Source organism: Giraffa tippelskirchi, chromosome 9 (assembly GCF_054371585.1).
Source record: "Giraffa tippelskirchi isolate mGirTip1 chromosome 9, T2T-mGirTip1v1.2.pri, whole genome shotgun sequence".
NCBI classification, from domain to species: domain Eukaryota; kingdom Metazoa; phylum Chordata; class Mammalia; order Artiodactyla; family Giraffidae; genus Giraffa; species Giraffa tippelskirchi.
In genome coordinates, this window is record NC_137283.1 from 115,546,078 (window position 1) to 115,568,276 (window position 22,199).

Below are 22,199 nucleotides of genomic sequence, written 5' to 3' on the forward strand. Positions count from 1 at the left end.
GTCCCCTATAATGAAAAGGACATCTGTTTTGGGTGTTAGTTCTTGAATGTGGAGTAACTCCTCTCGGCCCTCCTGTGCCACACAGCTGCTGCTCCTTGGACCTGGGGTAACTCCTCTCGGCCGCCTCCCCCGGCCTTGGGTGCAGGCTAGCTCCTCTGGGCCACCGCCCCCGGCCTTGGCCTTGGGGTAGCACCTCTCGGCCGCCACCGCCGGCCTCCAGCCCGGGGTAGCTCCTCTTGGCCGCTCATGAGAAATGTAGGGCTGGATGAAGCACAAGGTGAAATCAAGACTGCTGGGAGAAATATCAATAATCTCAGATATGCAGATGACACCACCCTTATGGCAGAAAGTGAAGAAGAACTAAAGAGCCTCTTGATGAAAGTGAAAGAGGAGAGTGAAAAAGTTGGCTTAAAGCTCAACATTCCGAAAACTAAGATCGTGGCATCCGGTCCCATCACTTCATGGCAGATAGATAGGGAAACAGTGGCTGACTTTATTTTTCTGCACTCCAAAACCATTGCAGATGGTGATTGCAGCCATGAAATTGAAAGACGCTTACTCCTTGGAAGTAAAGTTATGACCAACCTAGACAGCATATTAAAAAGCAGAGACATTACTTTGTCAACAAAGGTCTGTCTAGTCAAGGCAATGGTTTTTGCAGTAGTCATGTATGGATGTGAGAGTTGGAGCACAAAGGAAGCTGAGCGCCAAAGAATTGATGCTTTTGAACTGTGGTGTTGGAGAAGACTCTTGAGAGTCACTTGGACTGCAAGGCATCAGCCCTGGGTGTTCATTGGAAGGACTGATGTTGAAGCTGAAACTCCAATACTTTGGCCACCTGATGCGAAGAGTTGACTCATTGGAAAAGACCCTGATGCTGGGAAAGATTGCGGGCAGGAAGAGAAGGGGACGACAGAGGATGAGATGGCTGGATGGCATCACCAACTTGATGGACATGGGTTTGGGTGGACTCTGGGTCTTGGTGATGGACAGGGAGGCCTGGCGTGCTGCAGTTCATGGGGTCGCAAAGAGTCGGACACGACTGAACGACTGAACTGAAATGTGAACATGGGAAACTTTTGAAACTTAAGATTTAGGAGGGGGAAATAAAGAAATATAGCAGCAACAACTAGTTATGAAGCTGTTCATCTGAAATCATTTTATTTTTATATTAAATACTTAGGTTTACTCTTTTACTTAATACCTAACTATTAAGATATCTAATACTCAGTTATCTTTTACAGCCAGATTGCTCTCAGCTATAAAATGTAGATGTGTTGTTACCTGCAACTTTATAAATTTTAAAGAATAATGCACTAGCTCATTACAGATATGGGCTTTGTGAGACAGGTCAATGGTACTATGAGAGTATTCTGAGGGATTAAAGGAAGACAAAATACAACTTGTTTTTTTTCATGGGCTAAAACATCTCAAATCTCAAGATAAACATACCAATTGATTTTTCTTAAAGTACCAGGTTAATAGCAGAAGTCATTTTTATATGATTTTCTAGTATAAAAAAGCGGCTTTTTTCCCCCTTCTGAGGTACATGGTTTTGCAACCTTCACAGTTCAGATAATCTAACCTTTTTTCTGACCTGTGTGGTTTTATTACTCAATAAGAATTTACAGCCATAAAACTCATGTGAACTAACACAAATAATGTAATACTTTAATTCTTTTTACTGGTTTAGTAATGTGTGATTAATAACATGGTTTTATAAGGTAAATCTGAAGCATATAATATGTCACTTAGAGAAAATATTTAAGACTTTTTGGGGACTTCCGCAGTGGTCCAATGGTTGAGACTTTGCCTTCCAGCACAGGAGGTGCGGGTTTGATCCCAGGTCTGGGAGCAAAGATTCCACATGCCTCGCGGCTGAAAAACCAAAACATTAAAAACAAACAGAAAAAAACCCACAAGCAATGTAACAAATTCAATAAAGACTTAAAAAAAAAAAAAGACTTTCTGTATTTGCTAATATGACTCTTGATTTCCATCTTACTTCCCTACAGTGGATTTTCCTTTGCCTCATATTTTTCTGATTAATTCATTTGTAGTAGCTATATTTGGTGCATGAATAAGCTGCTATAAAAATCTGTTGAACAAATAGTAGGAGTATTAACTCATAAATTGATTTCTGAAGTATTTTATACTTCCTCTCACTCCCTTTAGAAGGTCATACTTCACTTTATTGCTTGTGGCCAGACTGCAATCTTCAGGACTTGGTGTGTGTGCATGTATGTGTATATATATACATATATTTACACACACATATCTTAGTAGCAAGAACATTTGTTAATATCTAGTATTAATGTCCTTTCTGCTTAGAAAAATACTGCAAAGAGGTTTTCCCATCAACAGTTATGAACATTGCTAGAACACTAAAACCATGCTTTTGAAAGGGTAACTTTTCATTTATTTTTTGTATACCCTTACTTCAGCAGAGGAAAGCATTCTCACTGTCATTTCTTGAAACAGCTGATAAAGCAGAACTATGCTTTGGTATTTTATAATTCTTGTTTATTTTAGTGTGGGAGGGAGAAAATGATTTTTTTCACATATCTAATTTCTAATCCTTATTAATCTTAAAGATTATAAGACTATACAGAAATTTTAGATTCTAAAATTTACTATCTGAAAATAATATACAAATTGATAATTTTCATTAATTTTAAAAGCTTTATTTAATGGAATAAAATATTTTCTAATTGTTCTAACTTTTAAAAAATGTATTCTTTTAAAATTGTAATAAAAATTTATGCTAAAGCATCAATATAAACATTTAATTTCCATAAATAGGTATACATTTGCAAATGATGACTGTGTGAACAATTAGTCAAGTGTTTGGTTTTTTTTTTTTCCTATAGATTGACCCAACATTAGCAAAGCACCGAGAACAGTTGGTCATTGAAGTTGGACGGAAACTAGACAAAGCTCGAATGATTCGTTTTGAGGAGCGAACTGGATATTTCTCCTCAACTGATTTGGGTAGAACTGCTAGCCACTACTATATTAAATACAACACTATTGAGGTATTGTACTGAGTGGAACAAATAGAATAATGTGTCTGTTTTTAAATGCATGTACTTTCTGGACTTCAAAATACAGTATTATTGTGGAAAAACAAAAGCTACTAATGGAACAAAATGCATTTAACTTTTAGGAATTCAACAACATGCACTCAGTAAAGATAAGAAAAAAAAAATAGGACTTTAAATATTCAGGACCTTCTTGCCATCCTGTTCTATGAGTATATCCCAAGCTGTAGATGAACCCAAGCCTAAAACTACTGAGCATATTAGACCTGGGGAATGAATGCCTGAATGATTTAAAGTGGGGGCTGTTGACTTATTGATGTCCATGAATAAGAAGTTGAAAAATTAATTACAAGTTATTGAGAAACACGGACCAAGGAGAATTATAAAAACTAATAAAAATATTAGGGCACTCAGCTGTACTATTTGGACAGTTTAAGAGATTATTCAAAGGTAATTTGTACTACACAGTTGTATCCTTGCCTGTTGCCTTTTAATGTAATCTTATGTAAGATAGGCTGCCACCATAATATCTACATGTTAAATAGTATATACTTGTCTTCATGTGTATTTATATACCTATTTATGTACCTTCATTGGAGAGGGAAACGGCAATCCACTCCAGTATTCTTGCCTAGAGAATCCTGTGGACAGAGGAGCCTGGTGGGCTACAGTCCATGGGGTCACAGAGTTGGACACGACTGAGTGACTTACACACACACACACGTACCTTCATGTATTACTACTTGTTAAAACTTAGCAATGATTACCTGTGAAGAGAGGATTTAAATTTGAATAGGGGGAGGTAGATTAAGGTGAAATTTTACTCATTGCTCTTTTTATAGAGAGAGGGTTTGAATTTTCTATGTTCATTTTTATTTTTGTTTTTAAAATTGTTTCTTAAATGAAAAAGTAATAGAAATCACTAAGGTGAAATTTCTTCAAAAATATGAACACCAAAGCCTGTATGAAAGTTTTATACGTGTTAAATGTTTTGTACTTATTTAACATCTGCTTATGCATATAACATGTTTCAGAAAACATTTTCGTGTGGTTATTAATAGCTTTTCCTCCCGTGCCACGTTTATACCTTGTTTGTATAGCACTTTGTGTGTGTCTGTGCGCTCAATCATTCAGTCATGTCTGACCCTCTGTGACCCCGTGGACTGTAGCCCACCAGGCTCCTCAGTCCATTGGATTTTCCATGTTGGAATACTGGAGTGGATTGCATCCCCTTCTCCAGGGGATCGTCCCAACCCAGGGATTGAAGGAGCGTCTCCTGCAGCTCCTGCACTGGCAGGTGGATTCATTACCATTGCACCACCTGGGGAGTCCCATATAGCACTTTAAAAGTGTGAGTCACTCAGTCATGTCTGACTTTATGAGACCCCATGGACTGTAGCCCTCCAGGCTCTTCTGCCCATGGGGTTTTCCAGGCAGGAATGCTGGAGTTGTTTGCCATTCCCTTCTCCAGGGGATCTTCCCAATGCAGGAATGGAACCCAAGTCTCCTACATTCCGGGCAGATTCTTTATTGTCTGAGCCACCAGGGAAGCACTTTAGGTTTCTTCAAAGTCTTTTAACATATATTATCTCACAACTGTGATCTCTTAGTTCGTCAACCCACATTTCCCCCAGCCCTCTACAGCTTGCATCACCTACTCATGTCCACTTGTTTGTCCATTAAGTGTCCTTTCTCGTTTGTCCACCTGGTAGTGTGTTGCTGGCAAACTACATCTTAAGTGTGTTTGCAGCTCTCTTTCAAGAACTCTAGCCTTTTTTCAACTGTGTTTTTATTCTGATCTTTTTCTTTGTGGTTTTCTGAACTTCTATATGCCCTTACTAGCAATATTATGATATCTTTGCCAGAATCTTCAGGTTACATATTTTTAGTTATTCCTCCATCAATTTTTTGTGATATATGATCAGCTTAAAGTCAGAGACTGGTACAGATTTCCATATACCCGTGCTGAAAATGAGCCAAAACCAGAGTGTTATGCTGAACATTGTTTAGATATCTAATGTAGGCCTCATTAACTGATTTTTTTTTTTTTTTGCTTCTGAAGATCTTCTCTAGCTAAATAGTCTTTTTAGTCTTTGGTGACTTTAATAATTGTTTAAAATTATGATATGGAACTGTGTGCTACAAACATTGTAACTCTGCATATTCTAGGGCTCAGATGTTCTTTTAGAATGTGTGATTTATAGTCAGGTTTTGAATTTAAAATATTTTACTAGGCCTTCTATTTTAATCAAATGTAACACTTACTTTGGTAGACCTTCAATGAACTCTTTGATGCTCACAAAACAGAAAGTGATATTTTTGCTATAGTCTCCAAAGCTGAAGAATTTGATCAAATTAAGGTAAGGTTGCTTAAAGCTTGAATTAAATGCATATATCATATATGTGTTTATTCATTTATAAATGTTTACAATAAATTGTTATTCCTGAATATAAACTATATGACACTTCACATTTTGAGTACCAGCCATGTTGTTCCATTTATCAACAATGTCCAGTATTAAAGATTTTGATAGTATTTCATACCTGACACCATTCTTTGCTCTCTACTACAAATCAAATACAATTTAAGTAGGTTTTACAGTAAGGAAACTATCATAGAATTTAGTGTGTAGATTTTGGTTTATTTGCAATGTAAGGTTCACTGAAGAAAATATAAAGGAGATGCATGATTCAGACTTAGATATGAATATTTCTGTACTCATATTGTAATTTAATCTTATTAACAGTGAAAACTGTAATGCTTTGAATCATAGTACTTCACAGTTTTAAGCTCTGAATGTGTTATACCATATAAAAATATATGACTGTAATGAATGCATTTGAAGATAATTCAAGTTTGCCCTAATCCATTTGGGCAGAGGTTTTACTCTGGTCAAATAAAAAATGAAATCTCATCAATAGAAGGATGGTGAGGTCAGAAGATTTAATTTTTGTGGCATATCAAATTTTTATATGTCAATGGCAATTTTAATATTGGTGATGAATAATAAAATGTAGTTGTATCAGCCTCAAGGTAGTTTTTCATTGTATTTTATTAGTTGCCTATGAAAAAATTGCTTTTATTTTAGCATACAAAAGAAAAATGTTAGTAATGACATGGAAACTTTTAGAACACATGTAGTATGGTTTAATTTCAGTATAAAAATTTTAAATAAGTCAGCCCAAATAATTCTATAAAATCATTGGTTCTTCCAGGTCAGAGAAGAGGAAATAGAGGAGTTAGATACCTTATTAAGCAATTTCTGTGAACTCTCAGCTCCTGGAGGTGTAGAGAACAGTTATGGGAAAATAAACATCCTACTTCAAACTTACATCAGCCGAGGGGAGGTGGACAGTTTCTCCCTCATATCAGATTCTGCATATGTTGCACAGGTAAGAATATTGCTCCCTTTCTGTTTTTTCTTCCTTGATTACTTTTAGAGATTTAAGGAATTAATTCATGCTATAATGTATTGCTTCATGATTGACATGCTGTCAAATCAACGTTTTATCTTAGAACTGGTTCTGTTTAATTTGTATGTCTTTTATTCCATTTTATGCTATTAGATCAGGAACAGAGGTTAGATTTGGTGGTTGTTTTGGCTTTTTTTTTTTTATGTTGCTTTTGTTTACATTTTAGCATGTAAAAATATCAGTACCTGATTTTTTTTCCGTTTTAAGTGGTCAAGTTTATTTCTTTTACTTAGGGCAATAGAATAAAAATATTTCAAGTGAAAAGAAAACATTATGGAAACTTTGTAGCTTTCCTCAAAAGTTAGAAATATAAACAATTGTTTTTAGCCACTAGACAGAGTTTAATAAATGTACCTCATATCATATATTCAGTATGATATATCTTTTATTAAAAAAAAGTGATCTTCCCTACTAAGCTGATTCTTATAAATTGAGGGCTGAAAGAAAATTAATCTTTAAATTGCAGCTCATTAAATATTTAGTTTTTAGAATTATCATAGTATAAAATGTTGTAATATTTATGTTTTTATATTCAAGACCTCATGCAATATATAAAGTAGCTTTTTGTGTGTGTGTGTGTGTGTGGCAGTATATACCTTTCAGATGAGAGGTTTTCCTTCTAGGGAGAACTATTTATTATTTATCAAAAATACTTTTCTCATTATTTTTATTGAGTAATGCTTCCTGTAGGTTAAGGAGAATAAAACGTTAATCATCCTTTAAATATAGAAACTGTTGCATTATGTGGTTTCTTTTTGTAATTTTGTTCAAAGACTTAATATAGAAAAAGTATGTTTGTGTTAAATGAAATACTGTTAACAACCATGTATATACCAGAGTACTTTGAAATAACTGTAAACATGAACTATTTACAAACATAAACCAAGATACATTAGCAAACAATTTGAATGAAATGCAGTAATTTAATCGAAGTAACCAAGAAACTAGTTGATGACTTCAAATATAAAGTAAATGTGGATGTGGTGAAAACATTTTTTTTCATTTTGCAACTCATATGTTTCTGCCATGGAAAACTATATGTATTCTCGAAAGCCTAAAGCTCTAGAAGGAACCATTGTTTTTAAAGTCTTTTGTTTTACCTATTTTTCTGAAAGATAATATATTGTCATTTTATATAATCTAATGGTTTTATATTGAAATAGTTAATGATTTAATGAAAAGGCAAAGTTTTACTGCATTCTGGGTGGATAATCTGACCACATTTCTGCTTGATTCAAGATTATGAAGATATTATCAGAGACTGATTTACGAATTGCTTTACAATATAAAACTCATGGTTTCCTCATGATTGGTACCCAGAAAGTCAGTCTCAGAAGGTTGAGGATGTATCTCGAGGCATCCCTGGTTTTTCTTAAATAGCTCCTATGGGTTTATCTTTCTTGACTGCATTAGATAAATTTGTTGAGTTTGGGGGTTTTTTGTTTGTTTGTTTGAAGTTTAAGCCATTACTAGTTCCACAAGCACTGTCAGATCTGTACTTCCTTCTGTATTCCTGAAACTTTATTATCTCAGCCCTTAAAATAAATCCCTAGTTTTTTTATTCTATGGTGTTATAAAGGAGCCTGTATCTTCTGCATATTAGAGGTTTTGATCATTGTTCCCACCCAATTTGTATCATTCCAGATTAAAATGTCCTATTTGTATTATGTCACACAGAATTTCTATTTCCATTTCTTTTAGCTTTTAAGGAACAGCCATAGGCTCTGAAATATTAAAACACATTTTCAAACACAGTTGAAAAAATTAGCCTGACAGTTTTTAGAAGAGCATCTGGGCATGCTGTAGGAATACCTACTTGATAGCTATAATAATAAAAATGTTCAATTTATTTATCACTTTCTGAGCCTAGTGAGAGCCATCCTGTCATTTTTGAAAGATTGGAGATAGCCTCACATACTTCTAAATACCATTTGTTTTTAAATTTCTAACACTGAAACAAATAGTCGAATTTATCAAAAGATGAATAATACTTTTTATATAAAATGTAAAACCAAAGCCCTTAACTCTTATGACTATTTTTCACCTCATAATTTCAAGCCATATCATATTTGCCATTTTCTATTTAAAATCTCACTATTTCTAATCTATTTTTATGATTTTGACCAGATTTAATCTTCCTCATTTTCAAATAAAAATGTTATTAGATTTTGTAGATGTCTCTAAGTTCATGATTTTTAAAATAATCTTCCGTAAAACTATCTGAAAAGTTAATAACAGAAGGAAGCAAAACAAATGAAAACTAACTATGTGAAAAAGGGCCTCAATCATTTTGTCTTTCTATATGTCTGTGAATGAAGTTTTCCTCAATCACTGAATTTAGAATCTTGGTGTTAACTTTGGCGATGTTTAGATCTAGCTTTCAGAAGATACTCTGACAGCAACTTTCCAAATTATTAAAATCACTAAACTTTAGTATCTTCATCTATAAAATCATAATATCAAGACAAGTAAAATGCATTTGTCATAAAAATTAAATGAGATAATATGTATAAAGCAATGAACACATTGTCTGGTTTGTAAGGAAGCCATAAATATGGGTAGTTTCACTCGTCAATATTTTTTTGTTGTTCTTTTCTCACTAATTTTTCTCTCTGACTGGATCCCAAGTCTTCTGCATTTCTCCAAATAGCTTTATAAATTTGATCATTACACTATATACCCAAGGACATCCACTGCTGTCTCTTAGATTCTAAATGGTTTCAATAGCCTCCTAAATATTTTGCATGCCTTTTGTCTCATCTGCTTCATTCCTGTTTAGGGAGATGTGATGTGGAACTTCCTAAGAACTTGAAAATAAAGCTATTCTTGGCGAGTTAACAAGAATAACATCCATAGAAAAGGATCAATTATTCTTGTGTAGAAGTAATAATTAGAGATATATGAGGATAGATGTTGCCCACAATTAAAGGATGCAGTTTGACATACTTTTTAAACTGAGTCTGAATAATAATTTCATTGATAAATTAAAAATGACATTGGACCTAACCACCAATCCCCCTTTTCATTCTTCAGAATGCAGCTAGAATTGTCCGTGCTCTTTTTGAAATTGCTTTGAGGAAACGCTGGCCTGCCATGACCTACAGGCTCCTGAATCTTAGTAAAGTCATTGACAAGAGGCTTTGGGGTTGGACTAGCCCTTTGAGACAATTTTCAGTCTTACCACCACACATTCTAACAAGATTAGAAGAAAAAAATCTTACTGTGGATAAGCTGAAAGACATGAGGAAAGATGAAATAGGTAAGAAGGAAGCAAAAATGTTTTAATGTAACTGTTACAGGCAATTAAAATACTTTGCTTAATGTTAAAAACATTATGAATTTTCATTTTACTAAAGATAAACTTTTACCACTTTATTTGTTTTTTAATTGATCTAAACTCAAGCAAAATTTAAATTTTGTGAAGTTAAATCTTTAAATTTTATGTAGTTGCTCAATGAAATTACTAGTTAAAATGGAGTTTAGGTTGTCACACCCTTGATTATTTTACAGATACAGTCTTAGCTACAAATAATGAGAATTAGCTAATGACATTTATTCTCAAATTATTTCTCAATATTTAATTCATTTCATTGCCTTTTGTTACGTGTATCAACAGTATTTCAACAAAAAATGTATGTCAACAATAAACTGTACAATTCTTCAGATTCTAAATGAGCCTCATCATTATGTATGTACAGATCTTTAAATATTGTTGGTATCAATGTGTAAATAGTATTTGGTCTTCTATGCTTTGCCCATAATACTGAAAAATTATCCCTGCATATCTTGCCATGTGCCTTAACATTCTGTTGAACAAACGTGGATTAGGTAATGTTTCAGATTCTGACTAGAATAAGCTTTACATGTGAAGGGAGGTAGGCTGAGGAGAAGTAAGAGGGGTTTGGCAAAAGGTCCATAGATTGAGAGGCTGGGATAGTTATTTCCCCTGTGTAATAAGAATACTTCTAAGATGAAATTTAAAAAAGGGAAGTATCAAGAAAAATAGAAATTGAGAATATGAACTAGAAAGTTTTGATTATTTGTATTTTCTAATGCAAATATTTTATTAAAATAAGAGGAATCACTTTAGTTTCAAACTTTAGTGTACATAAAACATTTTGGTTTACTTATAAATGTGCTTTAAAAAAATTATATTATGAACCACCAGGACACATAAGAAATACTGATCCTATAAAAAATATAACCTATTTCCACTTAGTCGCTTGAATTAGAGTAGGAAAATGTTTCTAGTTAGTCACGTCTGTTTGTGTCCCCCAACTCTACCCTGGTGCTTTCATGCATATATATATATTTCAGGATCTCAACATTTATGAAAATATGTATATATAAGTGGTCAATTTTGTGCTAAATTGGCCATATTTTATATTTTATCTGTGTTTCCTGGAAATAGGCATGTAAGTTAGTTGTGTTTAATTACTAGAGCATTTTCTGTCACGGTTATAGAGTTCTGAAATAGGCCTTGAATAAATTAATGACTGTTTTCACAAAATACTAAATATTTCTATAATGTGTCTTAAACTGAGTAGGAGAAAAGTAGAACTGTTTATAGTAGTTTTAAAACTATCAAGTTTCAGTAATTTTAAGAACCCTATTAATAGCTGAAAAAAGAAAAAACCCTGATACTGGTTTTCAGAGCTATGAATTGCTAATTCAAGTTAACTATTAAAAAATATTCAAACATGCCAGGTCAAGAATGTCAACCATTCTACATAGCAAATCATAAAACAAGCAATAAAAGCACCTTCTCTGAAATCCCATTTACAAGTCAGATTTTATTGCTTTTTTCCTGTCTGGACACATTTCTTCTAAGTGATGTTTTCCCTGCAGGTCACATTCTGCATCATGTGAATATTGGGCTCAAGGTCAAACAATGTGTTCATCAGATTCCTTCTGTAATGATGGAAGCATCCATTCAGCCCATCACACGGACTGTCCTCCGAGTGACGCTTAGCATCTCTCCTGATTTCTCTTGGAATGATCAGGTAGACATGCTGCTACTGCTGCTGCTAAGTCGCTTCAGTCGTGTCTGACTCTGTGCGACCCCATACACTGCAACCCACCAGGCTCCCCCGTCCCTGGGATTCTCCAGGCAAGAACACTGGAGTGGGTTGCCACTTCCTTCTCCAATGCATGAAAGTGAAAAATGAAAGTGAAGTCACTCAGTCGTGTCCGACTCTTCGCGACCCCATGGACTGTAGCCCACCAGGCTCCTCTGTCCATGGGATTTTCCAGGCAAGAGTACTGGAGTGGGTTGCCATTTTCTTCTCCAAGGTAGACATGGAAAACACCTAAATCTACATTAAGGAAAAATGTCTGTACTGCAGGTTCAACTACACCTCCCTACATCTGTCCTCGAGGCATATAAAAAATCCTTTAAAAAGAATATACATTGAAGAATCATTTGAAACATTGTAGTAGTATTTACTCTCATCCTCAAGATAAGTATGTGGTATAATAGATGAATAATATGTCAACCAATGAGATCCCATCAGAGAATTACAGGAAACCTAAAATTTCACATGAAACAATGGTATAGTGGTTTCAACTCCGTAGCGACTTTGCTTAATTCTATCCTCTTTCATTTTGTCTGTGTGATCTTCATTTTTTTCTAGTTCTACTTATTCTGTCATTTTAACATACTTAAAATTCAAGATTCTTCATGCTGAAAGAGCCCTTTTAAAATCCTGATGTTTCTCAAACTATCATTCTCTTCTTCACTATTAGACTTGTAGAAGGAGTAATCTACATTTACCTCCTGGTCACCTGATTCCCACTGAGATGACTACTTCAGTGATCACCAAAGACTAACTGATTGCCATAATAAATGGCCTTTCCTTAGTTATCTTCTATTCCCATGAACATTAAGTGCTATATATTGTCTTTCTTGAAAATGTCCTTCTTTGGCTTCCATCACGTTCCTATTTCTGTTTTTACCCCTACTTCTGTTCTTTCTTCTAAAACTTAGCTGTTACTGTGTGTGTATGTGTATATGTATACACATACACACACAGAAAATCCACTCTGGATCCTCTTATTCCATCAGTATTTCTTTGTGTGTTAGCTGCTCAGTCATGTCCAACTCTTTGCAACCCCATGGACTATAGCCCGCCAGGCTCCTCTGTCCATGGAATTCTCCAGGCAAGAATACTGGAGTGAATTGCTATTTCCTTCTTCAAGGGATTTTCCTGACCCAGGGATTGAACTCAGGTCTCCTGCATTGCAGGCAGATTCTTTTACCACTGAGCCACCAAGGAAGCCCTCAGTAATTCTTAAGGTCTATCTTTGCACCAGTTACTATGCAAAGAGTACAGTAGAAAAGAGATTGTAGGTACAGACAAACAAGTGTCAGTCCTTTCCTTCAAGAGGCCAGTGGGGAATGAAAATCAGTAAATGTAGTATAGCAGTGCCTACTTTATGAGGTTCTAAATAAGTGTAAGTAAATATCGTCTACATATTTACAAAATCTGTCATAATGTCATTGTCTGCATGACATTAATACATCTTTAAAGTGAACGAATGCATTTTATTATACCCAACCATAGTCCTAACTGAAATCAACCATTGACCTTAAAGTGTCCTAATCATTCATTCTTTCTGTTTGCTCATCTGTAAACATGTATTATAATAATAATTATCTTTCTCACAGAATTTCTGTGAGGACAAGATGATAGAAAATTATACTTACTATTTTTATGAATATAAAATGTATGTAAAATATAAGATTACCATTAGCCATAAACTTAAGTTTTTATATATTGAAATACATAGAAGTTTTAGATTTTTTTACCCTATTTTCTTCTCTTAAGATACATAATAAATCTCCCACAATGTATTAACAGAATGGAGTACTTAATTATTTTCATAGCTGCTTTTATCAGTTAGAATACTGTTGGCTATAAGAATAGCAAATATGAGTAGTTTCAAACTGACTTAAGGAAAAGAAGATATGTGTGTGTGCTAAGTCACTTCAGTCATGTCCAGCTCTTTGTGACCGCATGGACTGTAGCCCACAGGCTCCTCTGTCCACAGCATTCTCTAGGCATGAATACTGGAGTGGGTTGTCATGCCCTTCTCCAGAGGATCTTACTGACCCAGGGACTGAACCTGCATCACCTGCAGCTCCTGCATTGCGGGCAGATTCTTTACCACTTGAGCCACCAGGGAAGCCCAAAGAAGATATATCCTCTTACAAAATGATAGGTCCATAGGTAGAATAGGCTCTAAAGATGATTGAGTCTTCTGTTTAATAATACTGTTCCAGACCCAGGATCTTTCCATCTCTTTTCTCTGCTGATATTTTTGGCTCCTTCTCAAATGTATTTATGCTTCCTTGTTCACAGTTAACAGAAGGAAAAAATACTCCCTGCTTCAGCAGCCCAGAGCGTGTACCTTTTCTTTTGCCTGATTGGCCAGTACTGGCCATGTGCCTGTCCCTTGCCACAAGCTCTTGTGAGAGGGATACTATAAGCTGATTAATGTATGCTAACCAAAATTATTCTTGGAGGTGGAGTAACCCTCCGTGTTACATGAGAGAGAAAAAGAGATGAACATACTGAACAAGTCTAGGCTTTGTTAGGAATAAAAACAGAGAGAGGAATGAGTACACAAAACACGATATATCTATCCAATGGAATATTATCTGTTAGTAAGAAGGAATGTAGGACTGATGCACGCTATGACATGAATGAAAATATTATGGCAAGTGAAAGAAACCAGTCGCATATGACTCCATTTATATGAAATGTCAAAACAGGCAGATCTATAGAGAAAGAAAATAGACTGTGGTTATCAAGAGTTGGAGGTTGATACGATGGAAAGATAGTTAGGGTACAAGGTTCTTTAGGGGATGATGAAAAGGTCCTAAAATTAGATTATAAAGATGGCCACAAAACTTTGTAAAGGTTTTAAAACTATTGAACTGTATACTTTAAGTGAGTAAACTTTGTTATGTAAATTCCATATCAATAAATCTGTTAAAAAGAGAGAAAGGAATGGGTTCTGGGAATGCTAACAATAGAATCCCTTACCTGAATTAAAATATATAGTATTAGGATACTATTTTCCTTCTAGGTCCATGGAACAGTAGGAGAACCCTGGTGGATTTGGGTAGAAGATCCTACAAATGATCATATTTATCATTCAGAGTATTTCCTAGTTCTAAAAAAACAGGTAAATATGTCTGTGTGACTCTATCCTTCTTTTGTTGCTATCATTGAAAAGAAAATATAAACTAAGTAATTTCTGTTTTTACTTATTTTTATATAATTTCATAATGCCATTAAAGCTTTATTTATTATGTTTTATGTTTCTGTTTGGTTTTAAAAGAAAATAGTGATTAAATGTTATAATATTCATGTATTCAATGTGATTTTCATTTGAGAAATTGAATTGTAATCTTTCTAATGGTTTAAGGCATAGATTCCAGAGGGGTGGAATGTATCAAATGGGCGGAATAAATAAAATTTTAAAAATTAAATAAATAAAAACTAACTTCAGGTGTTACATAGGCACAGTATTAAGACTACTGAAAACATTATATAAAAGACATTCTTTTTTAAAAATTCCAAGAGAAAGACTCAGTTTGATGGAATTCACTGTGATGCTTCATTCCTAATTTCTCTTTTTATCAAAGAGAAATAAGCTTTAGACCTGAGTGGACATCTATAGAATTTTATAGCAATATTTTATTTTCATTGCATTTGTGTTCATGATTATCTTTTATTTATGCCAAGTGTTCTGTTATTCCACTTATGGTAGTGAAAGATTTTTTTTTTTAAATATTAAATGAATAATTTGGTAAACATTATGAAGTTAAGTACTTGAATGAATGAAGTTAGGGAAATTATGATAATGAGTTAAATTGGTAAATTGATAATACATGATGATACGCATATGTAAATATTATAAGTTGAGCATATGTTTTTCCTTCTATAATATCAGATCTCCTCAGAGAATAACCACCTACAAGTTTCTGAAGTATCTGAATATCTCAGCTGTTTAGAAATCCAAGATATTTTCTTTCTCTTTAGTACATATGCTGTAGATATACCATTGTTTTTACAAGAGATAATAAGGCCTCTTTGCTACTAGAATAACCATATTCATTTTATACTTTATTTCACATTAGGTCATTAGTAAAGAAGCTCAACTACTGGTATTTACAATCCCTATTTTTGAGCCTTTGCCTTCCCAATACTACATCCGAGCAGTGTCTGATCGATGGTTAGGAGCTGAGGCTGTATGTATTATCAACTTTCAACATCTGATTCTACCAGAGAGACATCCTCCCCATACAGGTAACATGTGGAATAGTAACTTGAATCATTGATTTTCCAAAATTTTTGTTTTTAGTTCATGTTGAAAAGTATCTGTGCTTTAAAATTATCTGACTCTAAATAAAAACCCATCTTATTTATCAATATAATTTGAGAAGAGACTTTTCAAAATCAAATGTAGACCCTGATGCAGGCCTTAATATTTTTTTTGAGTTCCAAAAACAGTAAGCTTAGTTCAGTTAACAAGAATGACAGTCACTGTTGCTGTATTACTGTACCTTCATGTCTGTAATCATTATGATTTCTCAAAAAATAATGAAATTGTAATATCTATTGATCTATTCATTAAAGAAGACTTTTCTGATTTTCTTTCATCAGATAAGCTTTGTGATACCCAGAATCTCAAAATAAAATACTTAAAAATGTTTGGTGCTTTATTTTTTGATTAAAATGTAGTTGATTTACAGTGTTGTGTCAATCTCTGCGGTATAGCACAGTGACTCATATATACATATATACACTTGTAATATTTTTTCCATTATGGTTTATCACAGGATATTAAGACTAGTTCCCTGTGGTATTAATTAGGACCTTGTTGTTTATCCCTACTAAATGTAATAACTTGAATCTACCAACCCCAAACTCTCAGTCTATCCCTCTCTTTCTCTTCCTTCCCCTTGGTAAGCACAAGTCTGTTTTCTGTGTCTCTGAGTCTAGTTCTCTTTTGTGGGTGCTTTAAACATACACTACCAACATCACTACTAGGTCTCTCTGCTTGCAGTACCTGATTTTAATGTGTATTGATGTTATATTTAAATTCTCATTTAATCCCTTCTTTGTTGAGTGCATAAGCATTTATTACCTTATTTATGTAATTACCTGATTTTCTGACTACATTTTTAAATGCAACAAATGTACCACCATGACATATCAATTGATATTAAAAAATACATGATGTAACCTCAATGATTTCTAGTTCTGTGTGGATCCAAGTATATATTCAGGCATTCCACTGAGCTCAAATCAGCTAGGAAAAATCTTTGTATTTCACAGAAGTAAAACACCTTAATTTAACATTGTCAGTAAATGCTGAAATTTTTTTTTTTTTTAGTGTTTTTTAAGAATATGTCTATGCTTTGATTAGCATTACAAGTTAAGATTTCCTTTCTTCTTGATTTTAGTGCTACAAAACATATCAGTGATTGTAATCTGGTATAAGAAACATACAGTTAGTTTTCAATCAATTACCTATGTAATAGAGTAGAGCTGTGGGGCAATGATAATATTTTACAAATTAGCTTTTTACTTTTAAATACGTTTTTTGAGACGAGAACTCTGCATACTTTCCACTTTGAAGCTGTACTGTGAAGATCCAACTGAAGATACAGACCACCATGTTCCCTTCTTGATTTTCTTTTTCCCTTCTTACTCACTTCAAATAAGTAGAGTCATACTTCATGGAATAATCCTGAAATTAGCTGACTGATACCTTTCTGGATTATAGGAAAATGAAATGACTGTCAAGTTCAAGGGTATCTAGGTTTAAGTTTATTTCTCTAAATCATTTTGATTTTCTAATCTCCTGGACTTCTAGTCTACGTGATGATTTACAGTTAAATCTAGTTTCTTTCCATGTTTTCTCAGCACAGTTCTTATTTACCCAGTCATGCTCTGATTTAAAACTCCCACCCAAGTTTCTTCTTATTTTAAGTTCATGTTAGTTTGCATTGTCTAGAACAACAGTGCACTCAACCACTCTGTTTTGTCAATTGTCTAACAAATGAAGAATTATTTGTTCTTAGTAACTGTTCTAGTACTAGTTTGCAAATGGTTTTCCTTCTTCTACAGGTTGGTGTAGATTTGATTTTCTTCTAAAACATGCATATTTTCATATACCTCTCATTCAAATCTCTTTCCTGATTGGAAGATGATTAGCGCTGTCTTAGAGGGAGCTCTGCCAGAAAAGTGTTTAATATGTATGTCAATATCATAATCGTGGTAATGGGTAGGGGGGAAGATCTGTAACTAGTATATAAGAATTGGCTAATCCTTTTTTCCCTCTAAAGAATTAAGGATTATTATAATTTGTTTCAAAAAGACAGTATTTTATAATGTCCATGTTCTCCAGTTTTGTATATACTTGTTGAATCTTTTCAGAATTACTGGATCTTCAGCCTTTACCTATCACAGCTTTGGGCTGTGAAGCATATGAAGCACTATACAACTTCAGCCACTTTAACCCTGTGCAGACACAAATATTTCATACGCTGTATCACACAGACTGTAATGTCCTACTTGGAGCACCCACTGGATCAGGAAAGACTGTTGCAGCTGAATTAGCCATTTTCAGAGTCTTCAACAAGTACCCTACTTCAAAGGTCAGTTGGAAACAATCACATGTTTACATTCAATTATGAAACATAATTTGTAATCTGTAAATTAGCCAGTTCTAGATATACTGGCAGAACTTATTGAATAGATTTGCCACTCTCTTGTGAGTTTTCCAGGGGGGCCCAGATCAATATATGAGTAAATGGCCACAAGAAAATTTATATTAACACTTTGGAGTCCTTTAGTTAGATTTCTAACGTACTTATTGGTGCTTACATGTCCTTTCTTCATTGTAAGATGTTTATAATTCATAGGAAATTTCATTGTAAGATATATAGTTCATTGCCATACTTATAAGAAATATAATGATTCATAACCATTAATCATAATCAAACCCTTTGGCTATGAAGGAAATGCTAATACTTTAATAAATACAGCTTGATTACACACAGGAAATATCAAGACAGCTTTTATTCCACATTTCTCCAAATGGCCATGCTATTATTAATGTAAAATAATGTGTCGAGTCAAATAAGTGTTGATTTTAAGCTTTCTTGAAATGTGAAGTACTCTCAGAAACCTTTTTTTCTAAAAAAGTGAATTTATTTGTTACGATTAGAATTCTGTGCTCTTTTCATATGTAATTTATTATCTCCTGGTTTTTTAAAAAATTTTCACATTATGTTAAAAGATAATTTCATTCTGTGACAACCAAGAGGTGTGAGATGCAGTAGGGAGTGGTGAGGAGGTTCAAGAGGGAGGGCACATATGTATATTTATGACTGATTCATGTTGTTGTATGGCAGAAGCCAACACTATATTGTAAAGCAATTATCCTCCAATTAAAATAAAATTTTAAAATGATAATTTCATTATAAACTACCTAAAGAAAATACCAGTGGTGCTTTTTAAAAAATATTTAAAATTTTCTATGTCAGTATTTTTATGATTTGTTATATTCATGTCTTACTTTGGATAAATATAGTTTAAGCTAATGACATTTTTCCATTAATTTAAAATTTTAAGTCTTTCAGTATTAAAAGATACATTTTTTTTTAACTACACTTATATTTTGATAAATTTTATTGAGTTTACCTTTATTTGAAAATGATGTCACTATTTTCATGAGATCTTTTTGCATCCCCATTTTAGGCAGTATATATTGCACCCTTAAAAGCCTTAGTACGTGAACGAATGGATGATTGGAAAGTTAGAATAGAAGAAAAACTCGGCAAAAAGTAAGTTCTTACTTTTGCAGAAGATATGCGATGAATAATTGAAAAGGATCAACAAATAAAAGATTTGCATAAAACTGTTGAATGCTTTTAAATGCTTTTCATTTTCTTTTTATTTAAAGGTATTATACGTAAAATGTTATCAATATTCTCACTTGTTTCAAGATTGAAAAATGAAAGCCCTTAATCTACTTATACTTTTATTTGGCAAGAAAATTTTCTCAAAACTTTAGATTCAAAAACAAAAGAAAAATAAGATGTGTCTCTTTTTCTTTCATGCACTTCAAAGTAACTTCCAAAAACTGCTTAGAAGGCATTTTGCATGTAAATATTTTACCAAAAAAAGAAAATCATTGAAGAACATGACTTAAAAAAATTTTTTTTTTTACTATTGACAAGGTTACTTATAATTTTTTTAATAGCAAGATTGCATGTAACTTTAGTGACTGCTGGAGCATCACTAAATACACTATGACACATTCACACAATGCAAAAATATTATCTTACTATATGAAAAAAATGAATTCTATAGACTGAAAAATAGATCTTCCAAGATACTGTTTAAAGAAATGTTTTTAACTTAAGTATTCCCCTTTTGTTTTTAAAACTTGATGAAAGATATAAATATGTGTTTGTTTTAGAATGAGAATCAGGTGATGAAAATATCCATGTTGCAAAGACACTTTACTATATGTATATATATATATATATGTACTTTGAACCATACAAATATATTACCTATTCAAAATAATAAATAAAATGTAAAAAAATAATAAAAGGACCTAAAAGCTTTGGGAATGCTGTCCTTGGAGGAACTAATCTTGATTTTTTTTTTCTGTTTTTTTGAATGTCAAAACAGATATAAAAATGACTTCATGATTACCTAAAATTTGAAATTAACCTTCAATTTTCTTTCTTTCTCACAATAATTCTGAGATCTTCTCAGAATGGGAAGACAACATATTTGCCCCAGCTTACCTTGTTTGTGTCCTTATATATTTGAATTTGCCTATAATATCTAGACAATTTCAACCTAAGAAAAGAAATGAAGCTTACACACAATCATACTCTTAATGAATGCCTCCTTTTGTCTTAATAAGTTAACACTTTCCCTCATTAGAAAGGCATTTATTCCAACATAAGGAGGAGGTGTGAGTTCACCTCTGTAAAATCACAAAGGGTGGAGACTTTGTAAACATAATCAAAACAAAGTTTGATACTCTTGCATATCTGCATAGAAGTTAGATTTCAGTGATTTGCTTTTATACATTCTTCCTTTTATGTGAGGAAATCATCTTAGAATCATTAAGAAATATCTGTTTTGGACTCAGGTCAGAAAATTTCAAAAATCAAAGGGAGATAAAGTAGTTTTAAGCATAATAAAATTTTATTTTGAAGGCCATATGTTTGCTTTTCTAAGCTCATGTGTTACCTGAAAATTTCAAGGGATCATTTTTATTCTTCTCCAGAGTTATTGAACTGACAGGAGATGTAACTCCTGATATGAAATCCATTGCCAAGGCTGACCTAATCGTGACCACGCCAGAGAAGTGGGATGGAGTCAGCCGAAGCTGGCAAAATAGGAACTATGTAAAGCAAGTCACCATTCTCATCATAGACGAGATCCATCTGCTTGGTGGGTACCACTGCATCTGAATCCAGTTTACAAACTTGGACTCCTCATACCTGCAGCAGCTAGCATCAGGACTTGTTAAATGATTAACATCCATTATTCCTCTTTCTTAGGGGAGGAGAGAGGCCCTGTTCTAGAAGTCATTGTATCTCGAACGAATTTCATCTCATCCCACACAGAAAAGCCTGTTAGGATAATTGGACTGTCCACTGCATTAGCTAATGCCAGAGACCTTGCTGACTGGCTCAATATTCGTCAGGTATGTGAAAGATTGGTAAACCAGACATTGCATAGTATGGGTTAGGGCCTTATTAAGGAGACATAGGGTATTATAAAGTATAAAAACTGGAAATGGTTTCTCTCTCATTTTTACTCTAGATGGGCTTGTTCAACTTCCGACCATCAGTACGCCCAGTTCCACTGGAAGTTCACATTCAGGGTTTCCCAGGTCAACATTACTGTCCTCGTATGGCTAGTATGAATAAGCCTACATTTCAGGGTAAGCTTCAAATTTCCTGGGATGAATGACAACCATTTTGTATGGTAGCCTTAAAATGCATTCTAAATGTCGTGGGCTTCTTTGAAAGGGTGGTGCTGCTCCAACCTACAAATATCTAGAACTGTTTACCTTAACTGTTGAGGAATATAAATATATGTTGAACTGACTATTGAAAATTTGATTTCATAAATGATAATGTCTTCATAGTAGAATAAATGTATGTACTCTAAAAAAATCAAATTATTCTTAAAATTAATTTATTAAGATATTATGATAGTAACTTGAGTAAATGACAAGTAGAATATTTATTTTAGACTCATAATATTAATTTTTATCAGAAATCATCTGGAAAATTTCAGTACTTTTTTTGGCTGTGTATCTGTTTATGTTTTATTTTTTGTTTTTCCCTTTCTAACAAATTAGGCAGGCAGGAAAGATTTAAGAATAACACTCCTATTTTATTGAAACATGTTTTCATGTTTAGGCTGCATAAGGAATATTTATTATATCAATTAAAAATAACCTCCAAAATAAATTCTCTAACGTGAACTGCTGTTGATTGTGAGGTGACAGTTGTGAGGTGACTTTTTAGCTGCTGTAATTAGCCTTATGACAGAAGCAAAGTATTGATTGTGAACTGGAGACTAATCTTGGCAGTTCAGATTATTTACACCTCCACAGAAGCATTGT

The 22,199-nt window shown here is 33.5% G+C and overlaps 1 protein-coding gene across 6 annotated transcripts in view; it reads left to right on the forward strand.

Annotated features, from left to right (window-relative positions):
- ASCC3 (activating signal cointegrator 1 complex subunit 3) overlaps positions 1-22,199 on the forward strand; it is a 329,002-nt gene that overhangs the window by 200,207 nt on the left and 106,596 nt on the right. For 2 of the 6 annotated variants that reach the window (XR_014065457.1, XM_081530207.1), the window contains exons 18-29: positions 2,871-3,035; positions 5,315-5,401; positions 6,258-6,434; positions 9,549-9,774; positions 11,364-11,518; positions 14,607-14,705; positions 15,664-15,832; positions 17,969-18,189; positions 19,295-19,380; positions 20,847-21,013; positions 21,124-21,269; positions 21,389-21,509. Coding sequence is in view for 4 of the 6 variants with exons in the window: in XM_081530207.1 (XP_081386333.1) it covers positions 2,871-3,035; positions 5,315-5,401; positions 6,258-6,434; positions 9,549-9,774; positions 11,364-11,518; positions 14,607-14,705; positions 15,664-15,832; positions 17,969-18,189; positions 19,295-19,380; positions 20,847-21,013; positions 21,124-21,269; positions 21,389-21,509 (1,819 nt within the window). In the remaining 2 variants the exon portion in view is untranslated. Of the gene's footprint in view, positions 1-2,870; positions 3,036-5,314; positions 5,402-6,257; positions 6,435-9,548; positions 9,775-11,363; positions 11,519-14,606; positions 14,720-15,663; positions 15,833-17,968; positions 18,211-19,294; positions 19,381-20,846; positions 21,014-21,123; positions 21,270-21,388; positions 21,510-22,199 lie in introns of all 6 variants that reach the window. The other 4 variants (XR_014065459.1, XM_081530206.1, XM_081530208.1 and 1 more) reach the window with 4 other exon arrangements.